Source organism: Onychostoma macrolepis, chromosome 18, assembly GCF_012432095.1.
Source record: "Onychostoma macrolepis isolate SWU-2019 chromosome 18, ASM1243209v1, whole genome shotgun sequence".
NCBI classification, from domain to species: Eukaryota; Metazoa; Chordata; class Actinopteri; order Cypriniformes; family Cyprinidae; genus Onychostoma; species Onychostoma macrolepis.
This window is the reverse complement of record NC_081172.1, coordinates 19,804,628-19,829,438: the sequence shown is the minus strand read 5'-3', so window position 1 is coordinate 19,829,438 and position 24,811 is coordinate 19,804,628. Positions and strand designations below refer to the sequence as shown.

Below are 24,811 nucleotides of genomic sequence, written 5' to 3'. Positions count from 1 at the left end.
TTACCGACATTAAAATTTTTAAGGATTTTGAATGTAGCCTACCTGAAAGTGACACACTGGTGTCGTTTTCATCTTTTTTTCCTTCTCTTGGCACCGGCCTGCTGATGTCTTTTCACGGGCATAGTTATCCATCAATTATGATCATTTGAATTCAGCCGCAAACATGAGGTGTGAGCGGGTGCGGGAATGGCGCGTCACTTTTTTTTTTTTTTTTGAGCAACTGGGATGGTGCCCCCCTGGGAGTTGGTGCCCTACGCAAACTGCGTACTCTGCGTATAGGGAGCGGCGGTACTGACCATAAGTAAAGGTACAGATACCATAGAGCAAAAATTACACCATTACAAGTCACCAATGCCAATACGACTTGAGTAAAAGTATTTTATTAAAGAGTATTTTATTTTATTAAAGAGTATCTGCTTTTAACAGTACTTAAGTATTTTACTTGTGCTTAATGTAGCCTCAAAGATGCACTAGTCCTTAACACCTGAGAGAAATGCCAGTGAAAAACAAGAAACAGCTGATTTGTGAGGAGCGCAATCAAATATTAATTTTCTAAAATAAAAATAAAACTGAGCAACTCAAAATGGCAATAAATCTATGTCTTCAAGCTACTAATTTATCAGTTTCATGAGTATACATTTGTTCTTCACTCGCTGAAATTGATAGCTCAGTTGTGTGAAAGATTAAGGCAATAATCAAAGTTTAATAATATTTTTTTCCCTAATAAAATATAAATTTTTACATGAATTGTTACATTTAGTTACCCCTTAGAAGACTTTGATTCATATATGAAACATCCGTGACTCACAACTACCACAACTGTATCACTACTTTTTTATCAGAAATAAACTGCTGCAGAAAATAATGTGCCATTCAGTAACCGCATTACTCATCACAAATGTTGGAGTAAAAAAGTGCATATACTTAAATAAAATTATTGAGTAAATGTTGCTAATATATTTGATACATTGGTACTACTAAGTAGCCAAAAAGTTACTTAAGTACAGTAACTAATTAAATTAAAAAACTTGAATACTTTACACAAATGAGTTTGAGTTCTAAAATTTGCAGCATGTTCTTATTGTAGAGCAATCTATATGTGCAAATTTTATGAATATTTTGATTCTCCATCTCATTACCGCTTTAAGTCCTATGAGTTCATTGGCTGTGTTCAAAATCATTCATCTATATTAATTATGTCTATAAAAGTGCAAATACTATATCCGATCATTTGCATTGGTAGGTGCAGTGGAGCTCAGTCTTTAGGATGCTTCTCTTTCTCTACACACTCCTGCTTTTCCATCACCTTCCGACAAAGGTAAACACACTTTGCCGAATGATGGGATACCCCAAGTATCCATTGCTTTCCAAGGGCGGAGACATAACTATTGGAGGAATTTTTGCAGTACACAGTAAATTAACATTATCTTCATTTGAGTTTACAGAAAAACCTCAGCCTCTGTCATGCTCCAGGTTTGTTATATTGAAAATGTTGTGTTGAAAATCATATTACATTTTTAATATATATTTAATTTTTTTTTTTTTTGCTTTCACAGTGTAAATCTAAGAGATTTCCGGATGGCTCAGATTATGATCTTTGCCATTGAGGAAATTAACAGAAGTGAGAGTCTGCTCCCAAATGTTTCTATTGGCTACCAAATTTATGATAACTGTGGTTCAAGACTGGTTTCTATGAATTCAACTATGGCGTTGATGAATGGTCATGGGTTTGTCATGGATACATGCAATGGATCTCTTATTCATGCTATCATAGGAGAATCAGAGTCTTCGGCCACAGTAATTCTGTCCAGAACCACAGGACCTTTTAAAATTCCTGTGGTAAGTAGCAATAACATTAAATTTTGACACAATTACCATTCTGATGACTATTTCATTGTTTTTTGTTCTTTCTTTTCTTTTCTCTCTCCCTCCTTCCCTCTCCCTTTCTCTCTTTCTCTGTAAGATAAGTCAGTCAGCCACATGTGAATGCCTCAGTAATAGGAAAGATTACCCCTCTTTCTTCAGGACTATTGCTAGTGACTATCACCAGAGCAGAGCACTTGCATACATAGTCAAATACTTTGGCTGGTCTTGGGTGGGAGCTGTGAATACTGACAATGACTATGGAAACTACGGAATGAATATATTCCTCAATACAGCCCAGGAAGAGGGAATTTGTGTGGAGTACTCTGTGAAATTCTACCGAACAGAGATTGAAAAACTTAAAAGAGTGGTAGACATAATAAAGCAAGGCACTGCAAAAGTTATTGTTGCATTTCTTACCAGTTTTGAGATGAACAACCTACTTGAGCAGTTAAGTATTCAGAACATTACAGGCCTACAAATGATTGGTGTGGAAGCATGGATAACAGCAAAGAGTTTGATCACTCCAAATAGTTTTCGATTTTTAGGAGGGTCACTGGGATTTGCGGTGAGAAAAATCAATGTTGAAGGGTTTTCAGATTATGTTATAAAAGAATTCTGGGACACAGCTTTTCCATGCTCACAGGCTGAGAGGAATTCTTCTCAATACGCACTAAATTGCAGTGGATATCAGGATCTACTTCCACTGAAAAACTATAATGAAGATGTGCCTGAACAAAGATATGCAAGCAATGTCTATAAAGCAGTTTATGCTGTGGCTCATTCAGTGCACAGTCTAATCAAATGCAGAAAACAAGAAAGGTGTGAGAAAGGTGTGGCAATACAACCACAGCAGGTGGGTAAGTAGGTAAATAAATAAATAAATTAATTAATTAATGAAGAAAGAAAGAAATGTGGTACTAGATGTGCAGGGAGGGAGAGCAACAGTTTAAACCTATATGTCTGGAAATGTGTTAAATTATTCTAAGATAATACAAATGTGTCTTTTGCTAGGTGGTTGAGGCTTTGAAAAATGTAAATTTTACCGTAAAGTTTGGAGATCATGTGTGGTTTGACAGCACTGGTGGTGCAGTGGCCCAGTATGAAATTGTGAACTGGCAGCAGGACTCTGATGGATCAATCCAATTTAACCCAGTGGGGTACTATGATGCCTCACTCCCCCCCGACCAGCGCTTTGTGCTCAACACTGAAAACATAGTCTGGGCTGGAGGACAGCTGGAGGTAAATGGCAGTTGTTTGTAAATGGCATCTGTTTATCCTACATGATTTTATTTAACTGGTGCAGCAAAAACAACTGCAATATTGTATGACTGCATGTTGGCTTGTTAGAAGCTAATGTGATATACATTTATACAGTTATACAGTTAGTCAACTCTGTGAATCAATTGTAAATCAAACATTAACAGACATATTAATTCCTATATGTCGGGAATAGTATTTATTTCTAATACGATTTTTAAGAATTCACTTTAAGAAAATCTCAATGAAAATGATTACCATTGGAAATTCAGAGCGATTAGTTACAAAGTGAATCAATTCAAAGTTTGAGGGTCTCGGTGCTAAGTAATGTTACTAATTTTCTATAACAGCATTTTATTGTTTTATTAAATATTATTATTATTAGTATTATTATTATTATTCTCAATAAGTATTTATAAGCAGCTACAATAGCTCCTATTGCAGATTTGCAAATGTTATGCTTGAAAGCTGCAGTACTCTTTGAATAATATTTACATATGTATTTTATTCTTCAGAGTAGATATAAATAACTATATGTATGCTTTTTCCATGTAGAAGCCAAAGTCTGTATGCAGTGAGAGCTGTCCTCCAGGCACTAGGAAGGCTGCACAGAAAGGAAGACCTGTCTGCTGTTATAACTGCATTCCATGTGCAGAAGGAGAAATCAGTAATGAGACAGGTAATCTTCAGCACATCTCACACTTCCAAAGAAAACTGGTTAATTGTTCTTTTTGTATTCTTCTTCTACTATTCAGGGTGAGGTTTCTTATCAAAGGAGTTAATAAACAATAAATAAACCATTGCCCTTTTGTCTCTAACTAGTAATCACAACTTCCTTTCCAGATTCAAATAACTGCAAGCAGTGTCCAGGGGAATACTGGTCTAATGCTGAGAAAAATAAATGTATATTAAAGGCTGTAGAGTTTCTGTCATTCACAGAAGTTATGGGTATAGTGCTAGTCATTTTCTCACTGTTTGGAGCAGGATTAACTGTGCTTGTGACCATCCTGTTTTACAGCAAGAAGGACACCCCCATAGTAAAAGCCAACAACTCAGAGCTAAGCTTCCTGCTGCTCTTCTCATTGACTCTGTGTTTCCTCTGTTCCCTTACTTTCATTGGTCGGCCCACTGAGTGGTCATGTATGTTGCGTCACACAGCATTTGGGATCACTTTTGTCCTCTGTATTTCTTGTGTTCTTGGGAAAACAATAGTGGTGTTAATGGCATTCAAAGCTACACTTCCAGGAAGTAATGTCATGAAATGGTTTGGACCTGCACAACAACGACTCTGTGTTCTTGCCTTTACACTAATACAGATTCTGATTTGTGTGCTTTGGCTAACAATATATCCTCCATTTCCCAACAAAAATATGAAATATTATCAAGAAAAAATCATTCTTGAATGTTGTCTAGGTTCTACTATAGGTTTCTCTGCTGTACTGGGTTATATTGGCCTACTGGCTGTCTTGTGCTTCATTCTAGCTTTTCTGGCTCGCACACTGCCTGATAACTTCAATGAGGCTAAATTCATCACATTCAGTATGCTGATATTCTGTGCTGTATGGATCACATTTATACCAGCTTATGTCAGTTCTCCTGGAAAATTTACCGTAGCTGTGGAGATATTTGCCATTGTAGCCTCAAGTTTTGGTTTACTATTCTGCATATTTGCACCTAAATGTCACATCATCCTGTTTAAGCCTGAACAAAATACAAAACAACATATGATGGGTAAAGCACCAACTAAACTATTATGAAAAATGATACATGCCTATATTCAAAAAGTTTTAAACTAAACACTTAAATGTCATGCAGCTACAAAGGGGAAAGTCGAAAGTGGGAAGGGAAAAGGGGAAGTTAATGTTTTTGAATAAAGGTTTTGAGGGCACAATTTTTTTTTAATTTTTTTTTTAGGATAAACAATAATGTGCATGGCTAAATCATTTATATTAAACACTAAAAAAAAAAAAAAAATTGGCATTTTTGATTTCTCTTCAGATGAGACATTAAACAGAGGTTTAGTGCTCTCCTTTGAAAAAGAGTAGAGGTGTAACCCTGGCATCCTGGCCAAATTTGCCCATTGGCCTTTGACCATCATGGCCTCCCCACATAAACTGATTGGCTTCTTCGCTCTGTCTCCTCTCCACCAATAAGCTGGTGTAAACATACACTGAGAAACAATAAATGCATTAAACTATGCATTACAATTATAGCAAATGAATAAATCGTATAAATGAAAAACTTCAAATAATGAATAAAACACAAATATAACAAATACATTAAATTATAAATTAAAATGCTCCATCGGGACAAGACCACGGGAATCAGATAAGCCCTTTACACAATCTGACATGGCTGCGGCTGGAATTGAACTGCGGGTTTCGTCTGGCCAGAAGAGAACTGGCCCCCCCAACTGAGCCTGGTTTCTCCCAAGGTTTTTTTCTCCATTCTGTCGCCTCTGGCTTGCTCATTTGCGGACACTTAATTTATAGCGATTATCGTCGATTTGATTGCACATATACTATTTAAACTAAACTGAGCTAGACAATGACATCTCTGAATTCAATAATGAAATGCCTTTAACTGAAAATTGAGAAAATTGAGTGTTTAATCTTATCATTATACATTACTGACACTCTGTCCTCCAATGTGATACTGTTAAGTGCTTTGAAACAATCTGTATTGTTAAAAGCGCTATATAAATAAAGATGACTTGACTTGACGTGTATGGTGCGCATTCTTGTGTAATATGGCTGCCATCGCATCATCCAGTTGGATGCTGCACATTGGTGGTAGTTCAGGAGATCCTCCATCACAATGTAAAGTACTTTGAGTGCCCAGAAAAGCGCTATATGAGTGTAACAGATTATTAATTATAATTAATTCTTGGTGACTTTAAAACTTTTTTTTGATTAAAAATAATCCAAAATCAATTTTTGAGCAAGTACATAACAAGCCAGTGTTCAAAACTATCTCCTTAACTTAGCCTGATTCACAAAGGTAAGCTTATATATACAGTATATATATATTTTTTTATTATTATTTATTTAATTTTTTTATTTTTCTAACTTCTGACTGGTACTGGTAGGTTTTCGCTGAAAATTCGAGCATGCTGCTGCGTTATTATGTCACATTTGTAAACATGAAGGAGTCCCGGCTAGTGATCTATATCACATGTGACGATGCTGCAGGTAAAATAATTCCACAACTGACTGCAATTGCAGGTTTAAAACAGAGATGGCGACAGAGACAAAACTTACTTTTTGCAATTTTAAAGGTGCCATAGAATGGAAAACTATATTTACCTTGGCATAGTTGAATAATAAGAGTTCTCATAAGAGTTCTGTACATGGAAATGACATACTGTGAGCCTCAAACACCATTGTTTCCTTCTTATGTAAATCTCGTGAATAAAAAAAGATCACTGAAAAATAGGCAAATCAGAACATAACACCGGCTGTGATGTAACAGTCGGGATCACTAATAGTTACGCCCCCAACATTTGCATATACCCGCCCATGTTCTAGGCCAGCCACCAGCCGAACCATCAGAAGTTCTTCAGGTATTGTGAAGAAACAAGCGAGGACAACAGCGAAAATGGCAGATCATGGAAATAAATGTTATGCTCCAGGCTGTGCAGGGGATGTGAAGTGCAGGGATGGGTTGGTGTCTGTATTCAGAAAGGCACGGAAAGCAAATAATGCGTTCTAATAAAATAACGCAAGCCACTAAAGGGACATGGTTAGCTCCTTGCTATCGGTAGCCTGTTACATTGCAGTACATAAGATTTCACTTACCGCATAAACAGAGATGACTGAGGATGATGGCGAATGATTTACAGATCCTGAGCACCACTGACAAGCATGATCTTGTAAAATGTGTGATAAGTACTGCCGCTCCATAGTATAAACAGAGTTTGTGCGATCGGGAATCTCAAAAGCGAAAGTGAAAGTAAAAAGCGATCGTGCATTTGCATATGTGTTTCAGTGCCCCGCATATTTATTTATTTTTTGGTATCAACTTTTTATTTATTTTCAAACACAACATCATAACATCCATTCAAAACAAACAAAACAAAATACATACTGTATAATCAATACTTTAAAAGTCAAGTCAAAAAGGAGACAGAGAGGGAGGGGAAAAACAAAACAAAAAAACAAGTCATTCCTTTATATAATTGAGTATGTTAAAGAAAAAACCCTGCCAATCATCAGTAGTAGAAGGCTTGGGCCAATTAATTTGCGCTGTTGTACATTCACAAGTCACTATTTTCAGAAGGCTATGGATCCAATATGTTTTTCCATACGTGCGGTGTAAACCAGTTCTGTATTATTGTCTTCTTTGCAGTCAAGTCAACTTTATTTATATAGCGCTTTTAACAATACAGATTGTGTCAAAGCACTTAAAGGGGTGGTTTACTGAGATTTCACTTTTTTCATTTTAAATAGTGTGTAATGTTGCTGTTGGTGCATGAACAGTATCTGCAAAGTTGCTGCTCTGAAAGTTCAACGTAAGCGGAGATATCGTCTTTTAAAAATCAGGAAGTTTAATGCCTACAAAAACGACTCATATGGGACTACAACGAGATACTTCCCGGGTTGCATATGTAACAAACACATAAATTTGCATCAACCCCTCCCTCCGGAACATGCAAAAAAGGGGGCAAGGCCATGTTCTGCGGCTTTGTCGAAGAGGAAGAGTTATAGTGGAGAGTTGTAGCCATGCCGTGGAAACGGTGTTATTTTCACCCAGCTGTCAGGTCTTCTGTGTTCGGGCTTCCTACGGATGCTGTAGTTCATCAACAATGGTTAAAATTTATGTTTGATTATGTTCCTGACAATTACAATCCTAATTTAGCTCTATGTGCTGCGCATTTTACGGAAGACAGCTTCCAGAATCTACACGAGTTCAATGCTGGATTCACACAGAAACTATTACTAAAACATGGAGCAGTTCAAACTTTAAAACCAGAGGCAGCAGTTGTTGGGCCACAACCTGTAAGTAAGATTTAATAATTTTAAATGTATTTGCATGTATAATTTCAGACGTAATGTTTTAGTTTTATCAAGGATGTAAACAAATGCCAACACTGGCTTTAGTAGCCAGTTAGTTAAATGCTATTTCGTGTGTCTATGACAAACACGTACAAACATTTTGGACCCGAATTGTAATTATGTACTAATTTTGTAAATTTATTTTCCATGTATACTTTATGACGTAATTTTTCAATTTGATCAAGAACGTAAACACAAGCCAACGCTGTTTGGTTATAGTAGCCAGTTAGTTCGATGCTATTTTGTGTGTATAAGGCAAACGTGTACGAACTTCAAAAAATTATATGTAATCACAACAGCAAACTTCCATTCAGAAACGTTTTGTAAGAGCCGTGCTTGCGGAAGTTCTGCTTGACTCTCTTAATTACCGCTTTCTGGGTCTGATTCTGGCTCAAACTGATACGGCAATATTGACACCATTATTTACATTTGACCGGAGCACATGCAACTGTCGCCCGTAAAGGTAATGGGCGTGAGCGTTTCCGGACAATGTGCAGTACGCAGTTTAGCCAATCACAACACACCGGCCCAACTAACCAATCTGAGCCCATTGCCTATTTCTGAGGGAGTGGTTTCATAGAATCAGGAAGTCAACCGGTCGTTCAAATGACAGAGGAGAAAGCGGCTTACAATAAAGGTGAAATATATGAAAAATAAGGTGTTTTTTAACAAACGAAACACGAAGACATGTTATATTGCACCCCATAAGCACAATCAAGCAAAGAAAAAAAGCAGTAAACCACCCCTTTAACAGTATCAAATTGGAGGATAGAGTGTCAGTAATGTACAAGATTAAACACTCAATTTTCAGTTAAAGGCATTTCATTATTGAATTCAGAGATGTCATTGTCTAGCTCAGTTTAGTTTAAATAGTATATGTGCAATCAAATCGACGATAATCGCTAGAAATTAAGTGTCTTTTGAGAGCAATGTTGATTGAACAACTAAAAAGACAATGTAAAATAATCAGTTACACTACTCTAAAATCGAATTTATCAGAACTGAAAATGCAGAAAGGCTGTTATAACACTTGTGACAGTTCCTGACCAGAATAATGCAGAGGGACATGTGGCATGCCTCACAGATGAATGGAGTGCATTTGAATTGTGGGGTCAAAAAGATAACATTTTGCTTTTGAGAGCGATGTTGACTAAAAAATAAATACATAAATAAAGACCATCTCAGTTATTCTTGTGTAAAAAAACATAAATACATAAAACATAAATAAACAAAAAATAAACCCCACTAGAAATGGAATCTGGAGGAGATGAGCAATCAGAGAGTTCCTCGTCGTCGGACGCAAGTAACGTTAGTAACTCCAAAACGTCTGCGTCCATGTACTTAGTTTTCCATGCAGTCGTAACATTATGCACGCCAGTTTGTGATTGTGCTTGCATTTGTAAAGGTGCATTTGTGTGCATGTGTGAAAAAGAAAAGATGAAGCAACAGATTGCAATGATAAAGAGAGTGAGTGACGAACAGAACGCATAGCAAATGAAAGTCAAATAAAACGGCTTGTGACATCACCACATGCGACAAACCTTGGTGTCATAGTGCACAGAACATGATTATGTCATAGTAGTCGTAGGAAAAGGTAACTAGCAACCGCTAGCAATATCAGATCTATAGAACGTGTGCAAAGACGTGCAATGGTTTTGTTAGTGTTTTCTGTTAAAAATGCATTTTATGCAATTTGTGCAGACTCGTTAGAGGGTGAAAACAACGCAACAGAAGCATGTTGTAGGCTTGATTTGAATGTGTAACATCTCTGACTTTGTATGCAAAAATAATTATTGCTCTACCTTTTTGGTTTCGGTTTCTATTGGCTTTTAAACAGAGACACGCAAACCGGAGTGCGGGCGCTCCCGTCGGTTTTATAGGGTAAACCTACAACAATGACAAACCATAGTTCACTGCAAAACTCAGACAGCTCTGTCAGGCCAAAGAAGATGCTTGCAGGAATGGGGACAGATTGTTGTATAAACAGGCCAAATACACTCTGGAAAAGGAGATCAGAGTGGCAAAGAGGAATTATTCTGGAAAGCTAAAGAACCAATTATCTTCCAGTGATCCTGCTTCAGTGTGGAAAGGTCTGAAAGACATCACCAATTACAAGACACCATCCCCCAGCACTGTGGAGAATCAACAACTGGCAGACGATCTGAATGAGTTCTACTGCAGGTTTGAAAAAACACCATTCACACCTCCTGCAACCCCCCTCTCCCCCCTCCTGCACTGCAGATCAGTGAAGATGATGTGTGCCAGGTCTTCAGAAAGAACAAGAGAAGGAATGCACCAGGCCCAGACGGTGTGACACCAGCCTGTCTGAAAACCTGTGCTGACCAGCTGGCCCCCATCTTCGCACAGATCTTCAACATATTACTAGAGCTGTGCGAAGTCCCCTCACGCTTCAAACGCTCCACCATCATCCCCATCCCAAAGAAACCCTAAATTACTGGTCTTAATGACTACAGACCTGTGGCTCTAACGTCTGTGACCATGAAATCATTTGAAAGACTGGTTTTGGCTTATCTGAAGGACATCACTGGACCCTTACTGGACCCCCTGCCGTTTGCCTACAGAGCAAACAGGTCTGTGGATGATGCAGTCAACATGGGACTGCACTACATCCTGCAACATCTCGACAGATCAGGGACTTATGTGAGGATCCTGTTTGTAGACTTCAGCTCTGTTTTTAACACCATCATCCCATCACTCCTCCAGCCCAAATTAACTCAGCTATCCATCCCCACCTCTGTCTGTCAGTGGATCAACAGCTTCCTGACAGACAGGCAGCAGCTAGTAAAGCTTGGTAAATTCACATTCTGCACCTGTACGATCAGCACTGATGCCCCCCAGGTTTGCGTCCTCTCCCCACTGCTCTTCTCCCTCTACACAAACGACTGCATATCTAAAGACCCCTCTGTCAAGCTCCTGAAGTTTGCAGATGACACCACAGTCATCGGCCTCATTCAGGACAGTGACTAGTCTGCTTACAGACTGGAGGTTAAGGAGATGGCTGTCTGGTGCAGTCTTAACAACCTGGAGCTGAACACGCTCAAAACTGGTTGATCTTTGTTTGTGTTGGGCGTTTGCACATACGCACGTCCCACGTGGATATTTACATATGAACGGCGCGAGCCGGGGGATCGTATTAGAGATAATGAGATAGACGGGAAAGACTGAACATCGTGTTGGTTTCATACGGATTACTTCTTCACAGAATGTTTGTTTTCGATAAGACTTGCTTCATTTAAAAGTAGCTTTCTATAGATATGACTCCCATGTCTGTGTGCTGAGTATTTGCTGAGTTACAGTTCATTTTAGTGACACGTTTCTAAAAGCAGTTCGCGGAGACGGAGAAGACAGAGAGTGCACCCTGTTTGTTTTCTTTATTCTTCAAAAGCACAAAGTTTAGTTGTTATTATGAGTGTATACATATAAAAGTAGACCCTTTACAGATTCGATTGATGTATTGCTCTTATCTATACGATCAAAACTGAAAGTGTAATTTAAGTTCTTTTCGGCGTTATCAGGAGATTATGCCACAAAACGCATATATTCGTTTGTCGACCCCAGAGGGTTAAGTTCTTCTTGCTGGGCTGAAGAGATGGAGATGGTGGCCGCTGTTTTCCCATTGCTTTGTAGAGCTGCAGTATATGTCTTCTTCTGTGACAGTGAGCTGATAAAATCCTCCGCTTTCTGAGGAGAGTAGAACATCATCAGCTCACCTGTGTGCTGTAGTTTAACCCTTTAACGCGTACGATCACACCGGTGTGATCAGTCTTGGCTGGTCCCAGGAGCGTACGATCACACCGGTGTGATTAGAACGTTCGGTGCGTCACGTCATCAACTGCTGAATTCAAATCTGCTTTCTGGCGCGGAGCCAGATCAGACGCGCGAGCGCTTGTCATATTATCACTTATTCAGTGTTTTCAACCATATAATGCTTATTTTAGATTTCAGACATTTAAATACACATAAGTACTAGCAAAACCATACATTTATAGTTTGTAAAATATGCACTGATGTCTATGGAAGCAGCAATAATGATCCTTACAAATATAATCTGACGACATGTTTTATTGATATCATATACAGATTGTGTAGATAACTTTAAAGTTTACTCTGCTCTTCTCCCAGTTTACTGGAGACTTACTTTAACGTGTTTTGGGAGGAGAGGATGAATTTACGTGTTGTTAATCCCACAGCTGGATTCAGCGCGAACAAACATGGCGGCGCCCATCACCCGGTATAGATCAACTAACACGGTCATTATAAAAGTGTTTAAACAACCAAATAAATTTACTTGCACATATTTCAGAATCGGAATATCAGATATTTCATAATATAGCGAGTATGTTTCTGAATATTAATATTAAAAAAAGGAAAAACGAAATAAAAGCAATCCATGTGTCATACAGCGCTATTAGGGCTGCAGTGTCACATGACAAGCATGACGCGTCGCCATGGAAACAATAAGGCTATAAATTCTAAAATAACGGTCGCCTAAAAAAACTCACGCCGGGGGCTCAGCTAGAATATTTTAAACTCACGTGCGAAAGGGTTAATTACCGCCGGATAGGTGAGAAAAGGCTGAAGACCAAGTGCTGTCATCTTCTTCAAGAATGGATTAAAGCTCTTTCTCTTGATAGTTGTGGCTGGACTAAAGTTGGGAAAAAATATTAGCATGACATTGTCCTTGCGTGTATTTCACCGGATATGCCTGCCGAGCACCCTTCAGGATCGCCGATCTGTCATGACATCTTAGTACACAGAAGATGAGAGTTGGAGTTTTTCCTTCCGTCATACATGCGATGGGCCCGGTCAATCTCGATGTCACGGCCTTTCAGTGAAGGGATCCACTTGGAAAGATTAGCTCTTAGGAAGCCAGCTGCATCGGAGCCCTCTGCCCCCTCCGGCAACCCCACCAGTCGTATGTTATTTCTCCTGCTCCTATCTTCAGTGTCCATCATCTTCTCAGTGTGTTGCTCCAACTGATTTCTTAAGTCTGTGACTGTCCTCCTATCCTCATGTGTGGCTGCTTGTACGGAATCGACCTGGTCACGTGTCTGCTTCGCCGCGCTAGCTAGTCCCTCAAGCTCCGCTCTTAGCGCTTTAACAGAATTGTTGGTCGCTTGTATGTCCGCATGCAACGCGAGACGGAGCGTCGCCGAACTCAAATCGTAAATATCAAACGACTCTTGATCGGGCTGCCTCTGACGTGATACCCGCGATAGCTAATGAGAGCGAGCAAGTGTCACTCACTGGATGTTGCGTTCTTCTATAGCTGAAACCTGGCAGACACAAACATGATATGAAAGCAGAGAATATCACCCATATTCTTTTCTATACTTTGTTTTTCACTGTGAAACAGAACGCACGCCAGGAGAGCCAGCTGACAACGTCGATTGTCCTCTATTTGTTTTTCTTCTCTAGTCAAGTTTGATCTCACGAGTGTCCGTGAGATCACGTGTCACTGTGAAATTGTTCCTACAATCTTCAAGTGTGCAGTCTGGCGGTCTGGTCGAATCATCTAGTATGCGTGTTCAGAGGATTATAAGGCTAAAAATCGGTTGAACTGTCTTCATGTCTGTGGTCTCTGCCATGGTTTTAAAATTGGTTAAGATTTGAAAACCGTCTAGTGTGCAGCCAGTTTAACAGCGCACATTTATCTAGGTTAAACATTTAAACTACCATTGTGATATGCTTGAACTGTTTTATATCTATAGATTTTATTTTAGGCAAGTCGTGTTGATTTGAGAAGGCTAAATTGATCAAACATAGATCAGCTTACTGTCTGCCGCTGGCCGCTTGGTTGCTACTTTAAAAAACAAAACAAAAAAAAACGTAGCCTACATTTAATGAACAAAAAATGTTTTTCTAAATTAACTTTATTAAACAAAATAAAATCACTTTTCCATTACATACAAAACTGAACTATTTTAGGCTCGGGCCGAGAATTCCGATAAGCTGTTGGGCAAGGCCCGTACAGGGCTCTAATCCACTTCATCCAACGCTGTTTTGTTCCTTGTTGTTTTCATCTGTGAGCATGCTTTTGATAGATGTATTTTACCTTTTTGTTGAGTTTAAAACGTGTGACACGTTCATTCTGCTCTCACTGATCATTAGGTAAACACAAAACCAAGCCTACTTGAAATAAAACATGCTTACAAAAAGATTGATACCAATATTTGGCAATAATATAGCATAACATGAGATTTATAAGCTATTTTTTGCAAAATTTTGACTGGGAACACCAAAAGTGTAAGAAGGTCAAATAATAAAAAATAAAATAAATTGAAGTAATGAAGAATGAAAAGTAAAAATTTTTGCGGTGGAAGTAGTTATGCACTGTGTGACAAAAAGTAAGTAAATCTTAGTCCAATTCGATAACCTTAAGTAACATTTTCGGGAGAAAGAAAATTATCTCCTAGTAAAAATGTCCGAACACAACATGAGGGTTAAGTGAAAACTGTCACAACCTAAAAATTCAGTTCATAAACCATAATCGTTGCCACTGAGGTTGTAAACAAAGCCTCAGGTCTTTGACACTGAACTTTGACACATTGCATACTGCAAAACAGGCTGCCGCAAAGACTTGTACTTGCCCAGAAGCAAATTTGATAGATGCTTCAATGAACTTAAAAACAAAAATAAGAAACCATTTAATTACAAACATTGCATGTATACATGTATTAATAAACATAAGATCTGTGTCATAAACATCCAAAGGTTAATTTGATCACTAAAACAAAGAAAATTAATAAAACAGATGATGAAACTGACTGGTAAATAAAGTGTGATTGTGTAATAGTCAGGTCTGAAAGAGGTGAAAATATGTTGTTTTTTAAAATGATATAAGTTTAAGTGAACTGCAAAAAGTTGTAAGGTGATTAAAATAGTGAAAACTATTAAACTTTCAATTAAACCACAATGTTGAAAAATATATTCTCCATGTATCTGTCAATTACCCATATACTGTACATGGACTACACAGTGCACACAGATTAGAACAAATAGCTTCAGTACACATGCTGAGAAGACAGATTTTTTTTGTTGGTGAGTCAGTATCCTGTAAGATATAGGGAATTGAAATATGCTTACTATCTATTGTTCTGTGTTTTATATAAAAGCAGCTAAACTACAAAGATTAATTCACTAAATAATGACAACATGGAGACAAGAGTACATGTCATCTACTGTAAGTTCTATGCAGTAGCAAAAATATTTAGTAATGCCAAAACAGACTTCACACAAGCGACTACTAAGTAACGCAAATTTGAGTGCAAAAACTTAACGATCCAGTATTGAATGTTTTAAAACCAACTACATTCTGACAGTGTAAGAAAATAATTTTGACTCTATTTGACCAATGCCCTACCTCACATGCTGCCCTGTGAGGTCACTGGCTACATTTGCAATCATTCATCCATAATAATTATGTCTATAAAAGTGGAAATACTTTATTAGGTGCATTTGGCAGATGTTGTTGAGCTTAGTCTTTGGGATGCTCCGCTTTCTTTACATACTCCTGCGTTTCATTCAGCTTCAAGCAAAAGCAGGAAACACTCCTTGTCGAATGATGGGTGAACCTAAGTACCCTCTGCTTTTCAAAGACGGAGACGTAACTATCGGGGCACTTTTTCCAGTACACAGCATAGAGACATTATCTTCATTCAAGTTTACACAAAAACCTCAGTTTCTATCATGTTCCAGGTCTCTTATAATATTATGTGAAATTTAGTATATGCATATCTTTTACTTCAAAATTGTCTTTATCTGTTTATTCATTTAGTTGCTGTTTTCTGTTTTAATGTTTTCACAGTGTGAATCTGAGAGATTTCCGGCTGGCTCAAATCATGATCTTTGCCATTGAGGAGATTAACAGAAGTGAAAGTTTGCTTCCAAATGTTTCTATTGGCTACAACATTTATGATACCTGTAGTTCAAGAATGTCTTCTATGAGCGCAACTATGGGACTAATGAATGGTTTAGAGTTTGTAGCACGGGACAAATGCAGTGGAAAGTCTCCTATACATGCTATTATAGGAGAAACAGAGTCTTCTGCAACAGTGATTTTGTCCAGAACTACAGGACCTTTTAAAATTCCAGTGGTAGGTGGAAATTAAAATAGGTTTTGTTCACCACATAATGGACTAATTTCATTGTTTCTTCTTATCTGTTTCTCTATCTCTCTTTAAGATAAGTCATGCAGCCTCCTGTGAATGTCTTAGCAATAGAAAAGATCACCCCTCATTCTTCAGGACTATTTCTAGTGATTATCACCAAGGCAGAGCACTTGCATATATAGTTAAGCACTTAGGCTGGTCTTGGGTGGGAGCTGTGAACAGTGACAATGACTATGGAAACAATGGAATGGCCATATTTCTCAACACAGCTCAGAAGGAAGGGATCTGTGTGGAGTACTCTGTGAAATTCTACAGAACAGAGAATGAAAAACTAAAAAAAGTGGTAGACACAATAAAAAAAGGTACAGCAAAAGTGATTGTTGCATTTATTTCATTTCTTGAGATGAGCTTATTAACTGAACAGCTAAGTGTTCAGAACATTACGGGCCTCCAAATGGTCGGTGTGGAGGCATGGATAACTTCAAAAAGTTTGATCACTCCAACAACCTTTCATGTTCTGGGAGGTTCACTGGGATTTGCAATGAGAAAAATCAATATTGAAGGTTTTGCAGATTATGTTATGAAAGCATTCTGGGACACAGCTTTTCCATGCTCACAGGGTGAAGGTAATGATTTTCAAATCAAAGTAAATTGCAGCAGATATCAGGATCTGCTTGTGCTGAAAAATTACAATGAAGATGTGCCTGAGCACAGATTTTCAAGCAACGTCTACAAAGCAGTTTATGCTGTGGCTCATTCAGTGCACAGTCTACTCAAATGCAGACAACAAGACGGTTGTGAGAAAGGCCTGACAATACAACCACAGCAGGTAATTATGAAAATAAGTAAATACATTAGTGCTGTCAAATGATTAATCGTGATTAATCACATCCAAAATAAAAGTTTTTGTTTACAAAATATATATGTGTGCGTGCGCGTGTGTGTGTACTGTGTATATTTATTATGTATATATGAATACACACACATATAGTATATATGTTGAAAATATTTACATGTATTTAAATGTATATATTTAGATTTATATTCATATAATTTATATTAATTTATATTATATATATACATAATAAATATACACAGTACACACATATAACATAAACAAAACTTTTATTTTGGATGTGATTATTCGCAATTAATCATTTGACAGCACTAAAATAAATAAATACATACAGAATTGACCTAGTTAAAGACAATTATTTTTGGTTGACATTGTATAACAATTTGTCAGTTACATCTAATATGTCTTTTTACTAGGTGGTTGAGGCTCTGAAAAAGGTAAATTTCACTGTAAAGTTTGGAGATCATGTTTGGTTTGATAGCACTGGTGCTGCAGTAGCCCAATATGAAGTTGTAAACTGGCAGCAGGACTCCAATGGATCAATCCAATTTAAACCAGTGGGATACTATGATGCCTCACTGCCCCCTGACCAACTCTTTGTGGTTAACACTGAAAACATACTTTGGGCTGGAGGAAAGTTGAAAGTAAATGTCAATAACAATTTTTGTTCATAGTTTAAACTGGGTAGCCGTAATGCCAAAATCATACATATATACATAATATGTACAGAGTAAGTATACATAATTATATTTCTCAATGTAGAAGCCAAGGTCTGTGTGCAGTGAGAGCTGTCCTCCAGGCACAAGGAAGGCTGCACAGAAAGGAAGACCAGTCTGTTGTTATGACTGCATTGCATGTGCAGAAGGAGAAATCAGTAATGAAACAGGTAATCTTCAGTTCATCTCAAAGTTCCAAAGAAAATTGGTTAGTTGCTCTTTTTGTGGTCTTCTTCTGCTCTTCAGGGTGCAGTTTTTAATCAAAGGAGTTCATAAATGATTTTTTTTTATCTATCTATCTATCTATCTATCTATCTATCTATCTATCTCTAACCATAGTAAACACAACTTCCTTTCCAGATTCAAATAACTGCAAGCAGTGTCCAAGGGAATACTGGTCTAATGCTGAGAAAAATAAATGTGTGCTAAAGGCTGTAGAGTTCCTCTCATTCACAGAAGTTATGGGTATAGTGCTAGTCTTTTTCTCACTGTTTGGAGTAGGAATAACTGTGCTGGTGGCCATCCTGTTTTACAGCAAGAAAGACACCCCTATAGTAAAAGCCAACAACTCAGAGCTAAGCTTCCTGCTGCTCTTCGCATTGACTCTGTGTTTCCTCTGTTCACTTACTTTCATTGGTCGGCCCACTGAGTGGTCCTGTATGTTGCGTCACACAGCGTTTGGGATCACATTTGTCCTCTGTATCTCCTGTGTTCTGGGGAAAACAATAGTGGTGTTAATGGCCTTTAAGGCTACACTTCCAGGAAGTAATGTCATGAAATGGTTTGGGCCTGCACAACAACGACTCAGTGTTCTTTCCTTTACACTTATGCAGGTTCTTATCTGTGTGCTTTGGCTTACAATGTCTCCTCCATTTCCTTACAAAAATATGAAATATTATAAGGAAAAGATAATTCTTGAGTGCAGTCTGGGTTCAACTATAGGTTTCTGGGCTGTTCTGGGTTATATTGGCCTACTGTCTGTCTTGTGTTTCATTCTGGCTTTTCTGGCTCGCACACTGCCTGATAACTTTAATGAAGCCAAATTCATCACATTCAGTATGCTTATATTTTGTGCTGTATGGATCACATTTATACCAGCATATGTCAGTTCTCCTGGAAAATTTACTGTAGCTGTGGAGATATTCGCCATTTTATCCTCAAGCACCGGTTTACTTTTCTGCTTATTTGCACCTAAATGCTATATCATCCTGCTTAAGCCTGAACAAAATACAAAGCAACGCATGATGGGAAAATGTCCTATTGACAAATAAAACAATATGCCTATATTAACATTATACAATATTATACAATATTACATTAACTTATATATATATATATATATATATATATATATATACACTGTATATATGTTGCTGTTGTTGTATTGTTGTTGTTTGCAGGAAAATGTGTGTGCCTGTGTGCACCTGGTGAGTTTGTGGCTCACCTGAGTTTTGCATGTCCTCACCTGAGAGGAAACCTGTGTCTCCAAAGCATGAAAAGACGCAAATAAGGAGCCCTTTAATTAAAGACTAGTTGGAAAATGCACCATTTTAGTGTCATAAATATCCAGGGGGCGAAATTGTAAACATCACAAGGAATGAACAAAATACATGATGCAACTGACTGTTAAATGAGCTGTGAGAATTGAATTGTTTACGGTTGGTTTCTGAAATGTCAGAAGTATGATTTAAAATACAAATTATCAATGAGGTGCATATAATACAAAAATAAAAAATGAAAGGTTAAATATTCTATATTGTCATATTGTGGAATACGAGAATAGTAGACATATAAAGCAATGACAGCAGTTTCCTTTAAAATTTTCTGCAATTTAATATAAAACTGTTCGGTACACCATTTTCTTTAAGTACTACACATAGTTTTACATGCACATGTAATTTACTATTAATAGAATAACTACTATTAATAGATTACATTGGATATATTTGTATACTTAATATTATTATTATTATTATTATTAATTAGGGGTTTTAGGTGTCTAAAATGGTGACGAGGTCAAAATATTTAAAATATTCACCTCCACTGAAGGATATTATATAATTAAATGAATCTTGATCTTTCTTAATCTTGCTGACAAATGTCAATTTCATGTTGAGATACACCATCACATGCAGAATGAGAACATAAAAACAACGCAGCTGTTTTTGAACAAGTTTGAGATATCTAATCTGCAGGCCCTCAGTCATGTTTCATTGAACATAGAATATAAAAAGACAAGTGGAGTATACAACACAAATAGGCCCGTTGAAATCAGTGTTTCAATTGCGGAAAGACGTCAATAAAACAGCTTATAAATAAAATGTCATGTTGCATTTAATTTACCTCAGGCAAGTCAAGTCTAGAGAAGAGCATTTTTTAAATATTAGACTATGTACTTCTATGATTTATGTGAAAACTAGCATCCAGTGTAATGAAACTGCCTGGGCAAATTGCATAGGTTTGGAATGTATTGGTCTGACCCTTATACTGTCACCACAGGTGTCTTTTGTATTAATTGTAATTTATCGTCCACCGTCTTCTAATATTAGTTTTTATGAAAATTTGAAACAATTACTAAAACAGTGTGATTTCAACAAAGAAGTTATTATTAATGGAGATAAAACTGTTAGAAAGAATCTCAAACAGATAACTGAACACTTTTACACTTAAACAAACGATTAATGGGCCTACAAGAATAACTAACTCAACAATGTATCAATTTGATTTAATTTTTAGTAACCGAGCAGAGAGAATTTTAAAAACTTTTAATATGTTAACAGGCCTTTGTGACCACAATTTGATTTTAGTGGCCAGAATATTATCTAGCAAGAGATTCAATTCATTCGTAAGGAAATATGATTCTTATGGCATTCCAAAACGCAAACTAGATGACTTCAGAAGGGCGTTCCATCAGATTGAATGGGATGATTTATTAATCGGAAAAGATCAGGATGAAGACAGGCAAATATTCTCCAAAAAATTAGAGAGTACTATTAAAGATTTCAGTTGTAAATTTAATGAAGTTCCTAAACGTAAGTTAGGGAGGAGCGAGCCCATCTAATCTTTCAATCAACAGCCGGAGTATATAAGCAGCTGCTTACCTCTCTCCAGTCTCAGCTGCTCTAGCATCATCCGGTAGTGCTGTTCAGAACCATGTCAAACGTACCGGAGCTCCAGCTTTTTCCTTCAGATGACGAACTTTTCTCCCGCCCCGAGACACCAACAGTCGCAACTCGCGTATCACCGGAACGCACGGATCCAAGTCAGGAAACTCCCTCTGAGCACTTCAGTCGCAAAGTCCAGCGCTCATACAAACCACGCTCCAGAAGACTCCCCTCTCCTCCACCTTCAAGATCGCCAGTGGTATCTGTGCCTCGTCCTTCTCTTCATTCTGCTGCCGCCATTTCTACGATTCCACCCATTTCAAAATGGTCCGTCAACAGCCTACGTCAAGCCCTCTCCAACTCCGGACTACATTTCTCCCGCAGATCATCCAAAGCTCAACTCTACGACCTACTCTCTAATTACAATAACAGCTCCAGCATCCCAACAAACTCCTCAACTTCAAAAAAGAAGAACCAGTCCTCATTCACTCCTGTGTCTCCTCCAGTTCGGCGTTCCGAACACGTTCAGCGCGCTAATCCAGAGGCCGCGGCAAAGACAAGGGGGGAAAAAACTACAGATGCACGTACTTCCTCGTCCGCCGGCCTTTCCGCCCGGCCAACAACAGCGGCCGCAAGAAACAGTTCCACAGCTCCTCCAACGCTCACAAATTCTCTTTTACAGGCTTCTTCACTTCCTAGACAAGACGCATCTATCTCAACCTTTTTTCCTGTCCTTCCTTCTATTGATAACCCATGCGCAACTTCCTCTCAGATGGTTTCATTTTTCTCATCCCCTACTCAGAGAGCGGATCCTAGTGCGAGGTTGCCTTCACTAGCGATCCCACCCCCTCTTTTATCCTTTAACGTCAATTCATCTCATCCCCTTCTTCAACCTTCTGGGTCTCAAATTCCTCCTAATGTTCCCCCTGGCGCAGTCCCTAGCGCGAGGTTGCCTCTGCAAAGGACTCTTTCCCCCCTCTTCCCTGCAAACCCTCCCCTCGCTTCAGCTCCTCCTTGCCATCTCGGACACCAGTCACTTCTAGGGCTCCCTGCCCAGCATCCATCTTCTTCCTCAGGTCCAATCCACTTGCCAGCCCATTCTCTTGCCACAGCGGTCCTTCTTCCAGCTCCTCCTCAACGCAGTCGCCATGGATCCACCTCCAGTCTCATCTCACCTCCGTTCCCTAATTCTATCAGAAATTCAGAACATTGGCCCCGGAGGCAGACTCCAACCCAACTCCAGTTCCTCCTTATTCAGAACTCCTATTCCTCTAGACCACCCCCTCAGTCACCTCCATACCCTTTCTATCAATTCCATCTTACAAGCCATTTCTCCCAGGACACTCCAAACCTACTGGACAGCTTGGAGTTCCTTCAAAATCTTCCACAGAACCCACAACTTGGTTTTCCCTGAGTTTCCCTTGGTTTTAACATTTCAAACCCTCAGATCTTTCTCCTCATCAAAGGTTTACAAAAAACCAACCCCCCCGGTCCAGACACCAGACAACCGCTAACCATCGACCTCATCGGTATCTGCCTAACTACTCTACGTTCCGGTTCATTTTCCCCCAACAAAATACGAACCCTAGATGCCATGTTCAATCTGGCTTTCTTCGGCTTCCTCAGAGTCTCAGAATTCACCACCAACTCAAACTTCAACCCAGCCATTCATCCTACATTTTCCGACCTTCAAGTAGTAAATCATGACATTATTCGTTTCAACATCAAAACCAGCAAAACCGATCAAATGAAACGCGGACATTCAATCTTCATCTTTAATTTGCCAACCCCCATCCAACCTTATCAGTCCATAGCCCTTTTCCTTCACCAGAGGAAGTCTCAAATTTCCAAAAATTAAAATGCTGGGTCGCTGGTCATCTCATACCTTCGAATCATATGTTCGAACTGATCTTCATCACATTAGACAAGCTCACCAATCATTAGCATCCTTCTGAGTCTGGACCCCCCAATATTTTGCATGTTCTCGCCTACCTAGCCCCACCAGGCTCCCCTTCTTTTACCTGGATGCAGTGAGAGTTCTCCCTTTTTGGATCGGTGAGAGCCACCACCCTTGGAGTGGGCTCTCCCATTCGAATCGCCGCGTGGGCTCCCCCGTCCAGATATCATCTAGGCTCTCCCGTTCGAGTTGCAGTGTGGGCTTTCCCGTTTTGATGGCAGAATGTGATCTCCCTTGATTCTTATAGGGAGCTCTCTCCTTCAAAACGCGTGGGAGCTCTCCCGGTCGAATCGCAGTGTGAGCTTTCCGTTCGGGCGCAGTGGGGGCTCTCCCTCTCTGAATCGCTGTGTGATCTTCCATGTTATTAACCATGGAGGCTCTCCCGTTCAGACCGCAGTGAGAGCCCTCCAATCCGAACAAGCGGACTGGAGGTACCACGTTCATCTGTCCCTGGGGCGCAGTGGGCCCTCATGTCCTCACGTGATCCAAAACCCTCGCTTTGGAAGGATGTTAGCCCTACGTTTATCTGTTCATCGTGGGAGCTTCCTCTTTCTGCGGCGGGGGGCGGGTTCGCTTTGGACGTCAGTGGCCCGTTTTCCCTTCCGGACCGAGGACACCCTGCCCCATCCGTGACATCTGGGGAAGCCCCTTGTTATATCTGACTCCATAGGGCTCCATGGCACTGATGTACGGCGGGGTGTTCTCCAGCCCTGCACTCAAACCTCCAGTCCTGAGATACTCCCGCAGGAGTAATTCCAGAAATACACCGCCGCAGCAGTTCAGTAGCGAGATGCACTCCAATCAAACTTCCAAGCGCAGCTCTCTCACCACCATCCTTTTATATCTTAAAATTTCACGTCTTTTGGGGGGTATCGTCATTAGTCTTCAATATTTGAGGTATCCCGAGCACCTACATCTTCAAAGATCTCGTTCACCCTATGTCCAACTTGCTGTCCCAAATCTATTCTGCGCTTTTGGGGGGTTTATCAGAGCTCGAGTTGAAACTGCTTCATCGAGCCACCCATCAGTGGACAGCAAGCCAAATAAGTTTACTCTATTTCCCAATGATTATATGGGCAAACGAACTCGTTAAATGAAGTTTCTAAACGTAAGTTAGGGAGGAGCGAGCCCATCTAATCTTTCAATCAACAGCCGGAGTATATAAGCAGCTGCTTACCTCTCTCCAGTCTCAGCTGCTCTAGCATCCCTCCACCTCCCCAATCTCCACCTTCTTCTTAGGTACCTTGCCCTTTGTAATCACCTTATACCATGTCCCTGGGGGGTTTATCAGAGCTCGAGTTGAAACTGCTTCATCGAGCCACCCATCAGTGGACAGCAAGCCAAATAAGTTTACTCTATTTCCCAATGATTATTTGGGCAAACGAACTCGTTAAATCCTAAAAATAAAAAACATACTGTCCCTTGGATGAATTCAGATATTTAAAAAAAACGGGATCTTGCTTTAAAAACTGCAAATAGATCAAAGTTTAGTCATGATAGACAACATTTTGTTACGTTACGGACCCTGAGAAAAGAAAAGGCAGATTTTTTCCTGAGAATAATTAATGAGGCTAGAGGTAATTCTAAGACAATCTGGAATAAATTGAACTACTTAAAAGGTGATAAAAGAAAAGATAGGTCATCACTTGAATTGATGGTTAATGGGAAGCTGACTAACAATCCAGCTGATGTAGCCGAAGCACTTAATTATTACTTTGTTGACTCGGTAGTCACAATTGCACAACGGTTGTCCCCTAAGTATACAGAAGTTTATCCAGTTAATACAGTGGAACAAGCCCTCATTCTAAGGGCAGTCTCTGAATTAGACTTCACAAGAACAATCACATCTCTTAAACCATCCAGAGCAAA

General features: G+C 39.0%; 2 protein-coding genes across 2 annotated transcripts; both read left to right on the top strand.

Annotated features, from left to right (window-relative positions):
• The first annotated feature begins 221 nt into the window (after nucleotides 1-221).
• LOC131524396 (extracellular calcium-sensing receptor-like) lies at nucleotides 222-4,880 on the top strand. The gene is made up of 7 exons (XM_058751505.1): nucleotides 222-307; nucleotides 1,244-1,473; nucleotides 1,557-1,839; nucleotides 1,964-2,719; nucleotides 2,878-3,105; nucleotides 3,679-3,802; nucleotides 3,967-4,880. The coding sequence occupies exons 2-7, from the start codon at nucleotides 1,268-1,270 to the stop codon at nucleotides 4,878-4,880; spliced, it is 2,511 nt and encodes an 836-aa protein (XP_058607488.1). The 5' UTR covers nucleotides 222-307; nucleotides 1,244-1,267.
• Nucleotides 4,881-15,663: 10,783 nt separating this feature from the next.
• LOC131524422 (extracellular calcium-sensing receptor-like) lies at nucleotides 15,664-19,152 on the top strand. Its single transcript, XM_058751544.1, has 6 exons — nucleotides 15,664-15,896; nucleotides 16,006-16,294; nucleotides 16,383-17,138; nucleotides 17,582-17,809; nucleotides 17,928-18,051; nucleotides 18,242-19,152. Exons 1-6 carry the CDS (start codon nucleotides 15,664-15,666, stop codon nucleotides 19,150-19,152), a joined length of 2,541 nt encoding a protein of 846 aa, XP_058607527.1.
• Nucleotides 19,153-24,811: the final 5,659 nt, after the last annotated feature.